The sequence below is a fragment of a genome, unplaced genomic scaffold (assembly GCF_019419815.1).
Source record: "Pyrus x bretschneideri cultivar Hongxiangsu unplaced genomic scaffold, Pyrus_bretschneideri_v1 Contig66, whole genome shotgun sequence".
Classification (NCBI taxonomy): Eukaryota; Viridiplantae; Streptophyta; class Magnoliopsida; order Rosales; family Rosaceae; genus Pyrus; species Pyrus x bretschneideri.
The window spans coordinates 902,651-919,765 of NW_025999805.1; the positions used below are offsets into that span (position 1 = coordinate 902,651).

General features: G+C 36.3%; 1 protein-coding gene across 1 annotated transcript; it reads left to right on the plus strand.

The window, feature by feature from the left end:
* Positions 1 to 5,885: 5,885 nt before the first annotated feature.
* On the plus strand, positions 5,886 to 9,801 carry LOC103951422. Its single transcript, XM_009362783.2, is given in 4 exon segments — positions 5,886 to 6,679; positions 7,604 to 7,997; positions 8,126 to 8,391; positions 8,393 to 9,801. Coding segments are annotated over 4 exon segments (2,364 nt in total). The 5' UTR covers positions 5,886 to 6,250; the 3' UTR covers positions 9,668 to 9,801.
* Positions 9,802 to 17,115: the final 7,314 nt, after the last annotated feature.

The following is a 17,115-nucleotide window of genomic DNA, read 5'->3' on the forward strand; positions in this document are numbered from 1 at the left end:
TATTTATAGGAAAAAATTAGATTTTTTATTTATTTTTTATTTCGTCTTAAAAAAAATAAAAAATAAAAAATAAAATAAAATAAAAGCTACATGAGGTCAGCTAGCAGCACAGCTAAGTCCAAATTCATACTCAAACAAATTGTTTCAGTACTATCATGGAAGTTGGCTATGTTTGCCCATCCTTCTGGCCATTTGGCTATATTTTGCCCAATGGGTCCCAAATTTTTTTGGTGCAGCCCTCCATTGGAGATGAGTTGTGTGTCAAAACTAGTTATGTTTTGGCCTATAGCCCTTTGGTCGGGTCGGTTAGAGATGACCTTATGGCTTAACATTTGAGCCCGATATTATTAAATAATGATTTTCACCTAATTTTTCTTTTTCGGTAAAATTTTTTAAAATAAAATTTATGTAGATTATCCTTGTCACATCCCGGCCCTGGCCCCCACCACATCCTGGGCTCGACTCCATTGTAGCACGATATTATCCGCTTTGGGCGTCGACCACGCCCTCACGGTTTTGTTTCTGAAAACTCTCATGAGAACTTCCCAGTGGGTCACCCATCTTAGGATTGCTCTCACGCAAACTCACTTAACTTTAGAGTTTCGATGGAACCCGAAACCAGTGAGTTCCCAAAAGGCCTTGTACTAGGTAGAGATGGGAATATACATATAAGGCTTATAAGATCCACTCCCCTGGGCGATGTGGGATGTAACAATCCACCCCCCCTTAGGGGCCCGACGTCCTCATTGGCACACATCCGGCCAGGGATTGGCTCTGATACCAAATTGTCACATCCCGGCCCGGGCCCCCACCACATCCCCGACTCGACTCCACCGTAGCACGATATTGTCCACTTTGGGCCCCGACCATGCGATCATGGTTTTGTTTCTGGGAACTCACACGAGAACTTCCCAGTGGATCACCTATCCTGGGATTACTCTCGCGCAAACTCACTTAACTTCGGAATTCCGATGGAACCCAAAACCAGTGAGCTCCCAAAAGGCCTCGTGCTAGGTAGAGATGGGAATATACATATAAGGCTTACATGATCCACTCCCCTAGGCGATGTGGGATGTAACAATCCTAATTTAATTTTATGAATATTTTAATCTAAAAAAGTTTAAATTCCAATAAGTAATTCAAAATCATACAAGTACATAGGTATTTATAAAGTTTTAAGTTAAATGTGATTTAAATAATTTTCTTAAATTATTTTAGACGTTATATTTAATTTTGCACCGTCAAATCTTTTTTTTTTTACCATTAGATTTGATCATATTTGGTCATAGCTGTTAGATTATAAATAAAAAAAATTAAAAAAAAAAGGTTTGAAATATGACAATTTGGTGGGTCTAGAATAATTTAAGCTAGGCTTAAATCATGAGGGAAATCTAGTCCTAAGATATATTTTCTCACCACGGCTTATTTTAGCTTAATGGTTGAAGATGGTTTGGGGGATTTTTATATTTTAGGCTGTATCTTATGGGTTGGAGATGGTCTTAAGAGAGATTTATGAAGTTTTGATTTTGGACCGTTTGAAATAAGCGTATAACATATTTATCACTTAAAATGAATGATGAGTTGATGTTATGCTATATATTATTCCCTATTATTGGTATATTTTGGTCATTATTTTGGTGAGATTTTGATACTTTGTTATGTACTTTTAATGTAGGACATGCGAACTTGTTCTAAGCATAAAAGTAATCAAACGGTGGAATTTTTGAGTGATTCCAATTGGAGCGGGTTTGTGAGTCTTTCAAGAAGGTTGTGTCAAAATTTCATTATTTTATTTCAAACCATCTGATCGTGGCGAATTAATTTATGCCCAGCATGCAGTGCTGGCAGATTGGGCTACAAAGCTTGTTGTGACTTTTGGGCTAGAAGATGATGGATTGTGGATTGGGCTCTTCTTGGAACTCGAAGAGGAGGTCCTAATATTTAATTCAAATGAAAACTAATGAAAATGGCTTAAAAGCTTTGAGTTTTAATGATAAGGACAAAATAAAGGGTAAAGTGAATAGTACCTGTATTGACTTTTTAGTGTAAAAATATGATTTTTCGTTAAAGTGAATAGTATCATGGGCTTTTCATTAAAACTCCCTTAATTCAAGTCATTTTGAGCTTGTTTTGGAATGTTGAAGGTCTAGAAACATGGCTATTTCTTTGCTGAACAAATTTCGGATTTGGAGTGTGTTTTTAAGTTATCCTTTTATTATTTTATCTCCTAGTTTTTAGAAAACCTTTTCTATGAGGGCTTTAATTTGTAGTAGTATAAATAAGACTTTTTAGCCATTAAGTTCTCTACGCGACATTGAGAGAACTTAGCAAAGCTTTGGAGAATTTCAAAATTTTTACCTACAAGGTGTTTTCAATCATTTTTCTAGTTAATGATATTTTCTTTGATTTTTATTATGAGTATGCGTAACTAATTTCTATTGCTAGGGCGAGGCCATGAGCCTTAGCATGAATATGTGATTTTATTAATTTGCTTATAAATGGATGCATGTTTGCTTTGAATTATTAATCATTGTGATTAAAACTACGGAACTATTATTAACACTCTAAAAATTTCATTCTACACTCCTCATAAGTGTCATTTTCTTACTAATTATAGAAAGTTTGGAGTGCAAAATGAGATTTTTGGAGTGTCAATAACAATTTCCTAAAACTATCTATATATTTTAATGATTGATCACCATTAGGATATTTAGACATGTAATTGATGCAATTTCTGTTGGAACATCACCTTGAAATTGAAAAGGACTTCTAGTAATTAGTAATTGTAAGTTCAATTAAGACGAACATCACGCTCTTAAAGGTTGTATGGTTTTTCAAACGGTTTTCACAAACTTAATGAGTTTTGCATGTTTATATTTGATCTAAATATCACAGACAGATTGCATGTTAGATATACGTTTTCGCTTGAACATCACAAGGAAAATATGCATTAGGAAAATCTAACATTCAAAGCATGTATGTGGAAATTCATAAGTAATTGATAAAATTGCATAGGATTGTTATTGATGATGGCTAAACCCTAGTCTACTGGTGCCAAGATTGACAAGAAACCCACTTAACCATCTCCATTAGCACAAATGAGTGCTTCTTTCCCTACTACATGAATACAAATGACTGAACCTGGTATCTTGCTGCATGAAGAGTTACATTGGTTTGGGCAAAAAAAGTCTGAGAGGCGGCATCCCCTGATGATTGGTTCTCTTGTTCTAGCGGATTCCACTGCCACCGGTTGGAAATATTTGGGTGAGATTTGGGGTCTATACAATAATCATTATTTTTTATTTTTTCTGGATGGAAGTATTACGTTTTTCTTGTGGTATTCCTCTTTATTTATAAGTGAGAGGACTTAGGTTCGATTCTCGTCAAAGGCGAATTTGAACTACATTATTGTTAGCCCATTATAAGACTAAGCCTACCCCCTCCCTTAGTATAGATAGTCTCGTTTGTTCCAAAATAAATAAATAAATAAAGATTAGGGAGTTTTAACCAAACACTTCCGGTACTGTTCACTTTGATAAAAAAAACCACATTTTTACTCTAAAAAGTCACTCTTGGTACTATTCACTTACAACATTTTTTTGTCATTTTCGTTAAAACTCAAAGTTTTCAAGCCCTTTTCATTAGTCTTCCTTAAAAATTATCATCAAACTCACCATATACAAGATTAAACATATAGAATTTTTTATGAACACCCTGTATATCGTATAATACATCCTGTATTAAAATTTAAATGGTTGATATACACTTATGTGCAATGATAATTTCCATCTCTTAAGGGTTTTTTTTAAATAAAAATTATGAATGCACTCAAATCACTTATAAATTATAATGTGTAATTTCGTACATCCAAAGATTATTTATCTTCAACTCTTAAAGCCAATCTCACTCTCTATTGTAGAACAAAACTGTAACCAATAAAACTACAAACACTTTGATTGGAAAAAAAAAAAAAAAAAAAACAAAAAAAAAAAACAAATGGAACATAAAATCAACATTCTGGAAGCTCCACATAAGATAAGATTATATATATATTTTTTTCATTGTTTTAGTGATTTCAGAGACCTCGTTATGCAAATTGTTCGATATCTTGATAAATATTCGGGATATATTTGCTTGATGGTTTTCTTACTATTTTGCTCACTAGCAGCTTCCTATAACTGTGTTATGAATGATATCCCTTGAAAAAGTATGGTTGATGATGCGTAACCATATATGTCTCGATTGGCTTCCCTCTCTGTTGTTCCTCCCCACTTCTCTTCCATCATCGATTGGTAAAGGTAGCACGGCCAAAACTTTCACGTCTCCCTTTATCTCTGTAAATTTATAAAGCTTGTCAAATTAAGCTATATTTAATTTCTATTAAGCACATGCAAATCAACAATTTTGATGAATTTTTATGTTGCTGGTTCTTAATAAATTAGCATAAACCCTAAATCGTGTAGAAAAGTTTTAGTAGATCCTTGACGAAGTATTCTACATAATTTGGGTACGTAGCTCCTTGCCGCAAATTAAAATATTTCGGCAAACTATTGCCGAATATTATACTAGTTCATCATTTTCATGGTTTTTCAGTTGTCGCCTTCTAAATTTAGAAAACTATTTCAGCAAACCCTTAATATGAATGAGGAGTTTGTTACAAATTTTTTGTATACTTAAACATGATGACCCACAAGGCGATGCTTCTGTAGGGGAAACTGAGGTTGCAACAAATAGCATGGTCAAGTACAAAAACATAATTACAACTAACGAGGTAATTATTTTTAGTATATTATAAAAGCCTTATAAGCAATCAAACTTGGTTGACTACACAAACACCTTTACAACTAATAAGATAACTATTTTTAGTATATTGTAAAAGCTTTATAAATAGCCAAACTTTATTTGTTGTATGTGCAAGTGTTCAAAAGTAAAATCGATTTGCTTGATTGGACTTACACCCCAAAAAAAAAAAAAAAATGAATAACATGATTATTGTTGTCAAGAGATCTGATGTGTGAGGGGTTTGATGAAGGTGGAAGTGATACCTCAAATAATATTTTCATGTGAGAGACATGGCGAATATAAATTCGCATTTGGGGAATCTGATACGAATGATCAAAATTCTGATGCAAATAGTAACAAGAGAAAGGATCTAGGAATATTGGTACTAACAAATGCAGGTCACAATTCTTATTAAAGAGAGTCAACCCTGGAGAAGGACATGAATAGAAATTGGAGGTTGAGTGTGGGTGCATAACCATACTTACAATTATCTTGAAGAGCATTCTTTTGTAGCCAGAGATCACAAGATATTTTAAGGAGAAGTTCTTTCGTAATTCTTGAAGAGCCAAATTTTACACCATTTATTTATTTATTATTTTTGACAAAAAAACAAAAAACAAACAAAATAAAACAATAAGTGGGACGAGAATGGATTCCTCTTTCTTTTTTTTTTTTAAAGTGAAGATTAGTTGTGGGCCCCACATCATATTGAACTTCAATGATCCGAACCGTCGTTGGACCTCATAGATCATCCTTACAAAATATTATCCAAATCAAAAATATTTAAGACATCTAATTAAATTAAAAAAAATGGACGAACACTTTGTTCTATAAGAAACAATGAAATTTCATTGTCGTAATCAAATAAGCAAATGATTTTGGATTAACTTAAATTTTTACAAAAATAATCTATAAATTAAGACTTACAAAATAAACGGTTCAGATCTCTTTGGATATAGGGCCAGATGGGTGTAACTCTAGAATAGATGTTTGACAAAAGAAAAACCTCTAAAACAAGATGGGGACAGTCCAAAACTCTAACGCGTATCTATTTATATCCAAGGCCCACGGTGCATCCATGTCTAAAAGACGAAATAACCCTCTCTCTCTCTCTACTCCTTCTCTCTCTAAATCTCGCCCTGCTCGTCCACTCACTCGTTCCCCCATCGAATTGAAACCCAAATCTCTCTCTCTAACTCGCTCGCAAACTCACCATATTATCAAATTTTAATCACTCACCCAAAAAAAACCCTCAAATTTACCCGCCAAAAAAGCTTTATTCTTTCTCGGTTTCTCCCTCACAAAATTTTCGCCCTTTCAAATCCCCCAACCCGCCCAACGGCTAAGCCTCTCCGTCCCTCTGGCCTCTCTAGGGTTTCTCTCTCGCCTTCTGTCTCTCTTTGAGCTCCCTTTCCTTTGCTCCTAAAACGGCCTTGTTTAGGGGCTTCGCTCTCCCAGCGCCTTAATTATGGATCCACCCCTGAACGCCGAACCCACTCAGCTGCCCCCGCCGGCGGTCTCAATTGGGGAAAAGAGGCCGATTGAGAATGGAGGAGAAGGAGATTTGGGGACCCAGTTGAACAAGAAGCCCAGATTGGGACCCAATTCGGAGAAGGATCTGAGGAGAGTGGCGGAGATTGTTCTGGCCTTGTCAACCATGGCCAAGATCCGAGGGGGGAAGAAGCCCACGGAGCCGGAGATTGGGCTTATGGGGGAAGCTAGGTCGAAGCTGGTGGAGCTGTGTGAAGGTTTGGCGCCTAAGGATATTGTGGGCAGGGATGCAATTGGCGCTGTGATTGAGGATTTGGGGCTTAATGCTAAGCTTAAGGAACAGAGATTAGGGTTCCGGGGTCCCAAGTTGACGATTTCCGAGAAGTTTTCACAGACGAAGAGGAAGGTAAGGACTCAATTGTTTGATTGGATATGGTTTGATTTTGAGTTTGGAGATTGTTGGGTAGGGTTTTTAGTCTAGATTTGTATGATTTGTTGTTTGGTTGGTGGGAAAGTGTTGAATAAAAAAAGAAAGAAACTTTTAATTCTGAATTATAAATTGTTCGTAATGGACTGATAATAATATAGTTCATATGGTTTGGCGTTTTGATTTTGTATGCGTTTAAGGTATATTTGCATGGTTTTTGAGAAATTAAGGGAGGAAGCATTTTTTGTTATGATTTCTTAATTGGTCACGGTGGAGCTATTTGGCTTAGTTGATGTGAACATGTTGGGCTTGTTGGTTACTTTCGTCATGATTATATATGCAGTTAACTGCATAGTGATAGTCTTTGGTTATACTGAAAGGTTTCATTTTTATTCAAACAAGTATCAGAGTTCTGTAAGCGGTGTGCTAATGTTTGGATTAGTATCTAGTTGTGAAGTTTAAAGTCACTCGACCAAGAAGTTGTCTTTGACATTTTATGGCTACTGCAATATTACAGCATATGATTGTTCCGAACTATCAATTTAGGATTTTTTGGACTGTAAAACTATTTTTTCTGAACTTGAAATTCTTTTTCTAGATGGAAGAATATGTTGGGCTTGTTGGTTACCTTCATCATGAGTATATATGCACTTAACTGCATAGTGATGGTCCTCGGTTATACTGAAAGGTTTCATTTTTATTAAAAAAAATATCAGAGTTCTGTAAGCGAGTGTGCTAGTGTTCAGAATAGTAGCTAGTTGTGAAGTTTAAAGTCATTCGACCAAGAAGTTATTGACATTGTGGCTGATGCCATATTACAGCATATAAGGCTGCCGAACAACCAATTTAGGATTTTTTGGACTCTGTACAATGTTTTTTTCTGAACTTGAAATTCTTTTCTAGATGGAAGAATCCAAGAAATTCTCTGCACAAGCTCAACCTGCTGCACATCCATCTCACCCATTAAAAACAAGCTTAAATGCAGCGGCTGAAACCCATGGGATGCCACATAACGTTCATATGATTCCTACAAGCAAACCAAGTCATGCACCAATTTCCTCGGGAGGTTTCCCCGTTTCTCCATCTCTTTTTCATGCATCTACGGCAACTCCCTCACCTACACAGTATCAGTTTCCCAACAATGATGTTAGAGCATCCATGGTGTCTAGTGGTTTTCCTAGTAGTCATCTAGGAAGAGATTCTTCTTCCCCAACGGTGCCTAAAGTTGAAAGAGCACAGTTCAGATCAGACGGAGGACCAAATGCAAATGCGTCTTCTTATGCATTTCAAGTACAAGGTAATTGATGTCCTTTAACTTTACTTGTACGGAAAGGTATCTTTTTTGGAATTTTTTTTACTTCATTACTACTGATTCTATCTCCTCTCTGCCTATGTAAGTATTTACACCATATTTTCTATGTGCAGCAAATTCGTTTGCAAATCATCCACATCCACCAGTGAATGCTCCAGCTTGGTCAGTGCAAGCTCAATCTGCTAAAAGTGGACCAGAACACAAGGTGCCAAACTATACACCTGTCAAAGTTGACGGAAGTACTGGTATCAGTATGCAACAGATGACTTCTGTAGCTGCGCGGAATCAGAATACTAAACCATTTGTCTCTCAATCAGCTTCTGGAAATCTACCCGTTGTACATCAGCCTTTGCAACAGATGCACTTTGTTAAAACTCCTTCAGCTTTCTAATAATCACAATGAAATTGCCAAAGTTATTCAGAAATTATTACAACCACAGCCTCCTGATCATCCTACATGGATTCCTCCGTCAAGGGATTACATGAGTAAGACTTTGACTTGCCAGAGTTGCCAGCTTACGATCAATGAGGTGGATAACGTTCTTATTTGTGATGCGTGTGAGAGAGGATATCACATAATGTGTGCACAGTCATCTAACCAGAGAGGAATTCCTAGAGGTGAGTGGCACTGCATGAGATGCCTGTCACTGAGCAATGGAAAGCCCTTGCCTCCGAAGTATGGACGTGTGATGAGAAGTAATATACAAGTAAAAGTTCCTTCTAACACAGCTGGAATTCAAATGTCCTTGGAGAATAAACTGGAAAATTTAGATCCAAGGGTCAACCAGCCGAATATAGCTGCAAATGGAAGTTCTGTTTTGCAGAATACTGCTGGTATAGGTGGTGGGAGCAGCAATCACATTGAGTCAGCACCAGATCTAAAGATTTTAACTGCAAAAGAATCTCAACGGAAGAATCTCGTATCAAGCAGTAAAAATAGGGATGAGAATCCTCTTTCTGGAAGTTACCCGTCAAGTGAAAGATCTGAGGAGAAATGTTCTGAATCAAAATCAGACCCTCATTCTGAACCAAAAGAAACTACTGAATCATCTAGAGTTGAAGATTCTGAATCAATTGCAGAATCTCCTGCTGAGTCAAAAGCAGAGCATCCTGCTGAATCAAAAGCGGAGCATCCTGATGAATCAAAAGTAGAGCCTCCTCTTGAACCAAAAGAAACTACTGAATCATCTGGAGTTGAAGAGAGACCTTCTGAATCAAAAGCAGAACCTGCTGCTGAATCAAAAGCGGAGTGCCCTGCTGAATCAAAAGCAGAGTGCCTACTGCTGAACCAAAAGAAACTACTGGATCATTTAGAGTTGAAGAGACACCTGGATCAAAAGCAGAACATCCTTCTGAATCAAAAGCGGAGCTTCCTGCTGAATCAAAAGCAGAGCCTCTTGCTGAACCAAAAGAAACTACTGAATCATCTAGAGTTGAAGAGAGACCTTCTGATTCAAAAGCAGAGCCTCCTGTTGAACCAAAAGAAACTACTGAACCATCTAGAGTTGAAGAGATACATTTTGAATCAAAACCAGAAGCTTCTGCTGATTTTTCCAACAAGGATACTGGTAAGTCCGATCATTCCCAACCCCCTTCCAACACACAAGTTGTGGACGGTGCTTGGCTGCCCAACTCTTCAGAAGTTCCATCAATGATATTCCATGACCAGAATTCTGCATTGGAAGACCCAGATACTTCTCACTCTGTAGGAAACTCTGGCTCCTCTTTAAGATATGACATCAAACGGAATGACCAAAGCGGTGCACAAGCAAATACTTGTGAAATTTCTGTAGCTAGTGGTAGGTCTCTAGAGCATTTCGGTTTTTCTTCAGATGGCTTGAAAGCTGTTCAATGGATTGGCGATGCAGTTCAAGGTGGTGATGAAAAAATATATTACCATACTTGTTGCATTGATGGGGTAACATATCAACTGCGAGATCATGCTCTTTTCCAGTCTAGTCATGGAAAATTGATACCTTCAAAGCTTCAGGTAAGTGAATTATTAAGCATCCCTTGATACGTCAGTAGTAGCATTTTGGAGAATTACATTATGTTGTTACTGAAATTAGTCTTTGGAATAGAGTCGTCTGTTATTTTTGGTCACTAAGTCTAGTGGAATCACTTATTGTTTGTTTTAGAAACATTGTCATTTGTTTAGGGTTATATTGAGTTTTTTCTTTATATTAGAAGGTTTGTAATGAACTTTGTAATTTCATTGCAGTCCATGTGGGAGGATAGAAAAACTGGGTCAAAGTGGGCTATTGTCAACAGGTGCTACTTTCCTGGTGACTTACCAGAGAACGTTGGTCGCCCATCTACACCTGAAAGCAATGAGGTAAACTTTTGTTCTATGAGATGACCAAAAAGTACTGTTCTATGTATTTCTCTCTGTTGTAAGATGTTCACATCAACATTAAAACTCAGTGGTTGGCATATCAGTTGACTAGTAGAATAGGACTACTGATTTTGTCGTGGTGGACATGACTGCGAACACATGCACCAATATAATATATCTATATAATGGTACTATGTATGGTGCAATTCTATTTAACACTCTGGTGATTTAAAGGCCTCTCACTCCCATTTTGTATTGACATGTAGAGTACAATATTACAGCATCCATATGGTAGTTAATATTTTTTCTTTGTTTGTGTTGCAGGTCTATGAGTCTAATCATGATAGCAATGTAATGGCTGGTTTGATTCGTGGTCCTTGTGAAGTTCTTTCTCCTGCTAAGTTCAGTGTAGAAACTGAAAGACGGAGCCAGTTAGGATATGAGGCAGATAATGAATTACAACCAATCTTCCTCTGCAAGTAAGGCTCTTTAGTTCTTACATGGCACAGAAATAAATAATTGTTCTGTGCATGTTACTGTGTTATCTCCACAAATGCCTAGATTCTATACTCTTCCCACACAACCCCCCCCCCCCCCCCAAAAAAAAAAAAAAAAAAAAACTCACTCACACTGTATGTGTGCACACGTGGACTTGCTGTGAGTAGCCGTTTTTTAGCCTGTTATGTGGTAGGATAATTCCATTTGTTTCTTAATATTTTCACCTTGTTCTTTAATAATTTTATTTATTTATTTTTATATTTACAGATGGATTTATGATGAGTTTAAAGGGGTATTGGAGCCTGTTCCCGAGTAATCCACTTATGCATGTATATTTTTTTGGTGGTTATTCTTCTTGGTTATGGAAACTCGAACATGCTCTCTTTGATCAGGTATGTGAAACTGTTGTGATATTATAATTTAGGTTTATTATATTGAAATTTGGAGTAGGCTTCTCGCAGGACTTATTAAACTACATTGACAATTACCAATTGAGTGTTCCTTTTACCTTCATATTGCAATGGTGCATAGTAGCTTTATAAATATTGACGAATAAAGAGCATTAATAATAAATTACTGAGAATTTGTATGTTAACCGACTCATTTGCCTCTGATCATTTAGTAGAGAGAAAAAAAGGTATATTTTCAACCATTTAAGAATGTGGTGTGAAGTTCACCTGCCTGTATCACCAAAAAAATTGATGTGGTGTGATATACCATTAGTTCTTTTATGCTGTATTGTTGGGTTCTTAGCCTTTTGAGCTTGTGATGCTTTGGACCTCATAGATGTTCCCTTGTTTCAGAACGTCTGTAACTGAGCAAACGATTTATTTTCTTTTTCATCTGACTTTAAATTTGTAACCCTTTGCTATGCTCGAACTCTTTCAACGATCTATACTGAGTTATTGTGTCAATACAGGTAGCCTAGTGCAAAAATGGGGCATGCTTGAGCTAATCTGCAAAGGGAGTTTCAACATTCATGTATTGTACAATATGTAGCTGTAGCCTTAGGTTGTATTGTAGTCGCAATAGCAATTCAAGCTATAATCTTTCAGCCCCAAAGCCCCTGCATAGGCGCTTCATTCTTGTTATTGTTATCGTGTTAGTATTATTAATTAGAAATGAACGTCTTTCGCCTCTGTCATCATTGACAGTATCTCATTGGCTCTACGGTTTCCCATTAGTGCTCTCAGGTATATGATACTGTCGGATTCCGAGGGGTTGTCTAGTACTTCAGACTGTTGAACTGCCTTTTCTTATTTATACCATGTACGTTTGTTTGCCGGTGAATTTGAATTTTTTGTTTTGGAGAAGGCATTTTAATGTGAATGGTGGTGGTCGTTGGCTGAAGCAAAATTTGCTGGTAATGCATAGGAGAGCCAGATCCATTCATTACTTGGTTTCAGCAGTTTGAAGAGAGGAGAGGCACTTTAATTTGGCGCTGTTTAATTAAGGCCTCTCCCAAGTTCCCAACCTTAAGAGTACCTGTTTTTTTTGGGGTAGGAAACCATGGACTTAATGAGTACCTTTTCGTAAATCAGGGAAAAGAAAGCTTCAAGGAGCTCAATTGGAGAACTCTAATTATCTATTTGTTATGCTCTAATTGGTTCGTAGTTGCAATTTTTTAGTCATGTTTTCGTGCAAAGCATGGTCTTTTTATGTAGTATTGAGTTTGAAGCGTTTTTTTTTTAAGTGTAATGGTATCAAGAGCTTACATGCCCTTATGGAAGTTCTTATAGAATAACGAATATTGGATTTAGATCATTAAAAATGCTTTCGAGAACGTTCAGAAGAAAAAGCTTACTTTTGGGTTAAAAAAATACTCACATTCCAAAAAACACTTTCTAATTTACTTTTAGTAGATGTTGGTGTTATCAAAAAAGCCCTGGTATTAGAGTAGAAACTCTAATATATTAACTATATGATATTTTGCCATATGAGATCCGATTCTTCAACAGTAGGATGCGTCAAATGATGAGTAAAAGATAAAGTTGATATCTAACAAATGGACCAACAACATAACTTAAGGTAGTAAGCAGATGGTGTTTTACCGCAATGGCGGCAAGTAGTGATGCTTATGCACCCTAGTACGGATTCAACCCCCACCAATTCTCCTCCCCGAACAACTAATAATGCCAAGCAGAAAATATCAAAGATAAATCCCTCAATGAAAAGTTCTCTTTGTTTTATGGTGCATATCTTCTTTACTTGAGAGTCTTGAGACTTCAATGAACCATGTCTGTTTTTTCATAGACAGTGACCAAAATGTTGCTGCCTTTTAACTAGAGCGGTACACTGCTTATTTGTCGTATTGTATATTCCAAATCTATACATCTAATAATTGAGGCAAATCTTGATATAGATGGATTCATTCTTGCACAAGACAACCCGACAAGAGACATTCTGCATAATTATAGTAAGACTAACTTATGATCTCTCATCGTAGTGCCATATTGCAATTGCACCAGTCCAAATTAACTAACAAGATTATGTATGCGACAGAATTTCTCTTATAATTGGTAACACCGTAATAAGTATCTATTAGATGAATGATGTACTGTTTGAACATAAGATAATCATCTAGTGCATCAAACATATTACAGGCACACGGGCACGTTGGATAGCAGATTGGGATGAGACGAAACACAGTGAGACAAAAATAGTTTATCTCACGTTTGACGCGACAAAACACTCCTCTTTGTCAATAATTCCACTACCCAAATCACAAAGCAAACCCTACGTCACCCGCCCCGTCACCCTGCGACAACAACTTTCAGGCCGCATCCTCACTCTGTGACAACTTCCTTTCCGCTTCGAGGTGCTCGACCACGACATCAACGCCTCCTCCACTTTTCAACTCGCTGTACGTCGGCCTTTGACATTTCTGCCTTTGACATTTCTGCCATACAGGGTTAGAATCGTTAGATAATGTCATATCCAAGGTTTCATCTTTTTCGATTTCGTCTGCTATTTCTTCTTTTTTTTTCTCTAAAGATTGTGTTTTTGTTGCGTTGTTAGGAGTTAGGATTGGATATTGTATTTTTGCAGCTCCGAGAGGTTTCGATTTTTTTTTTTGTTGCAATTTTTTCTTTTTCTGTTTTGCTGTTCAGGGCAGTGATTAAGTGGGATAAACAAGTTTTTATGTTGAATTTGGGTTCTTTTTGTTGGATTTGAATTTCTTATTAAGTTTTTGGGTTTCTTATGCCGCACAAAGCAGTGTTTGAAACGCCTTATAGATTTCAAACTTGGGGAAAAACCGAAAAAGTTAGTGGAATTGTTAAATTTTGTTTAAGTTTGATCTTTTGTTGGTTGATTGTGATTCAATCTGAATGGCCAATTTCTAATTTAATTGTTTGGAAGGGCTAATTTTGGGGCTCATCCCATCTACACCTTTTGCGCTTGATTGAAATATCCGTACTCATATACTAGTTTTGAATGGAGAAAAACATCCACATGGGTGGATTGGTTTGTTGGAGATTCATTTTATAAGTTTTACACTATTAGACTTAATCAATTGGAGGTCTAATTGGATTATTAGTTCCTGTAGGAATAGGATAGTCGTAAGATAGCCCATATGATAAAAAAAAAAATTAGGATTTAATTTTAAACCCTTATGGTGAAGTCTGTTAGGATTTGTGTTCAAAATTAAAATTTTCATTAACTCTCCGTTAATTATTAGTACGTGAGCCACACATATGAGGCTAAAATAAAACTCTTCTTCAATTGTTAGACCATCTCCAATCCTTGGGTAAAACCTAAAATTTTTTGCCCAAAAAATTTAGGTTTTAACCCAGAAACAACTTTTCTACTCCAACCCTTAAAACCTAAACTTTTAGCCCTAGATTATTAAAGAATAAATATAAAACAACATTAACTAAATTAAATGTGGACCGTTGGATGACCAACGACCATTTGAATGTGAGCCGTTGATCAAAAAAGGAGCTGTTGGGCTCAACTTTATTGCTGACAAGTGGGCGGGGTCCCCACCTTGCAGGCGCTGGAGAGTTGGGAGAGTATGGCTCGTCGGTGGGGAAGTGATCTCCAATTGTTGGTTTCCCACTCGCACAAGTGGGCCAATCCACTAACTTTAGCCTAAATCTTGGCCAGAATTTGGCTTTTTTTTTTTATTTCTAACACTTAAACCCCATTTTAGAACAAGGGTTGAAATGAAATTGGGGGAGGGGGGATAGAAGGGAAAATTTGAGACTCACCAAGGGTTGGAGTTGGTCTTAGCACGTGAAGCTTACATGTGAGGCTAACTTTATATTTTTAGCCTCACATGTGAACCTCATGTGCTAACAATTAAGGAAGATTTGGCGAAATTTTTAATTTTGGGCCTAAATCTAAACAAATTTCATCACAGGGGCTTAAATCTTATTTATTTTATTTTTTACCAATGGAGCAATTTTTCAACTATCATATCACCACGAAACTATTAATCCAATTAAGTCTAAATTGGATTGTGTTAAATGCGGTTGGTATGTAGTAAACATGATGCAGCCCATAATTAGATTGACCAAGACAAGGCCTTGGGCCTTGAGGTCCCAGAATTGATCCAAATCCTTACATATGTTTTCGGTTTTCAGATGACTTTGAGTTTGAATTCAAATGAAATATTATTAACTAAAAAGATTAGTTGTCAAATCAAACGACATAACTGCAAAAGACAGTTTTTCATCCTAACCCAAAGGACGCGGACATTTCTATAAATTCACCAACTAGTTTTTATTCAAAAACTCAACTTTTTACAACCTGATTTTTTATAGAACGTTAGTACTTTTTGGAGAGAGACTCGGTAAGTTCGATAGGATCAAAACCCTAGTGCAACAACTTTGATTTTAATAGTTGAATTCTAGTGACAGAAGCATATAAGAACTATGTAAGGATATTGCAAGCTTTCAAACCTTTATCATTCATCTATCTGTTAGTAAATTCTTACTCATTTCTATTTTTCGTTATTATTTGCATTGTCCTCATTACTCTTATTAATTTGTAATTTATAAATATTACTATCAATAAAATCATATTTTCTGTTTTGTTTCCATCATATACATCTTTCCTTTCCTCCTTCATTCATGCACTCATACATGTTTGTCTTGTTCCATATTAAGGCATGGATGAACTTGAAACTCATTTCTTTGTTCTTATGAACGTGTGGATTATACTGGCACAAGTGTATCCTATGAACGCAAAATTGTTGTTGTATAGACAACGGCAAAGGAAGAGGAAGAGGAATGATAGAGATGTAGATCTTGCAGCGATTATGGATGCAGGTTGCGATAGAGCAATTACTAGAATGAAGAGGTTGGATGAAAGTTTTACTTTAGGGGAAGTAAAAGCAAGGTTACCTTCTGAGCTTCAGGTCATGAGTCTCCCATACAATCAGGTGCTACGAGTTGCAATAAAGTTAGTGAAAGATACTAATATGTTGCATATTTGGTGTACTTTGGATCACTCACACAAGTCAGATTTCATTAAGATGTATATAGATGGCACGTGACCATTTGGGTGTTTGCTATAAATAGGATGAACTATATGCCATTCTATAAGTAGGATGAACTGTATTAATACGTGATGCTTTCATAATTGTTTTAGCAAGACATTTTTTTTTTTTCAAGGCTTGACGAATGTTCAAGTTGGAATATTTCATTTATTTTTTTGTCCAGTTGCATCTTCCCTTATTTGCACATTTATAAGTTCTAGAATTTTTTTTAGGTCACAAGAATCTATCATTTTCAAGCACAAAGTATGTTTTGCAATCAATATGATCTTCCAAAAGAGTTAATTCAAAGAATAGCTAGTCACCATGGTAATGTTTTTGGCGTTGGCATGGATAAGCAAATATGGGAACACACTTCGTATGGTCAATTCAGTGTCAAAACAACTTATGAGCTCTTTTTCTACGGAGATGAATGGTTGATCCTCCATGGTATTTTATATGGATACTAAAGTACCCTCCAAAAATTAAGATCTTTCTTTGGTTAATAATTACAAATGATAGGCTTCTAACAAATGAGCAAAGGGCCAAGAGAAACTTGACTGTTGATTGATTCCTCTTGTACTTTATGCTATGGCTTTTAGAAACCATTCTTCATTTACTTTGGGATTGAGCAAGGAGTATTTGGGGAGTTGATGGGAATGCCCTGGCAGGTACGTTTGTCTTTTAACCTTGATGTCGAAGCATGAACAATATAGTCTAAACAAATTGGGTGGAATAGTATATTTATTTTCACGTGCTGGTACATATGCAAATGAAAGAATAAACAAATT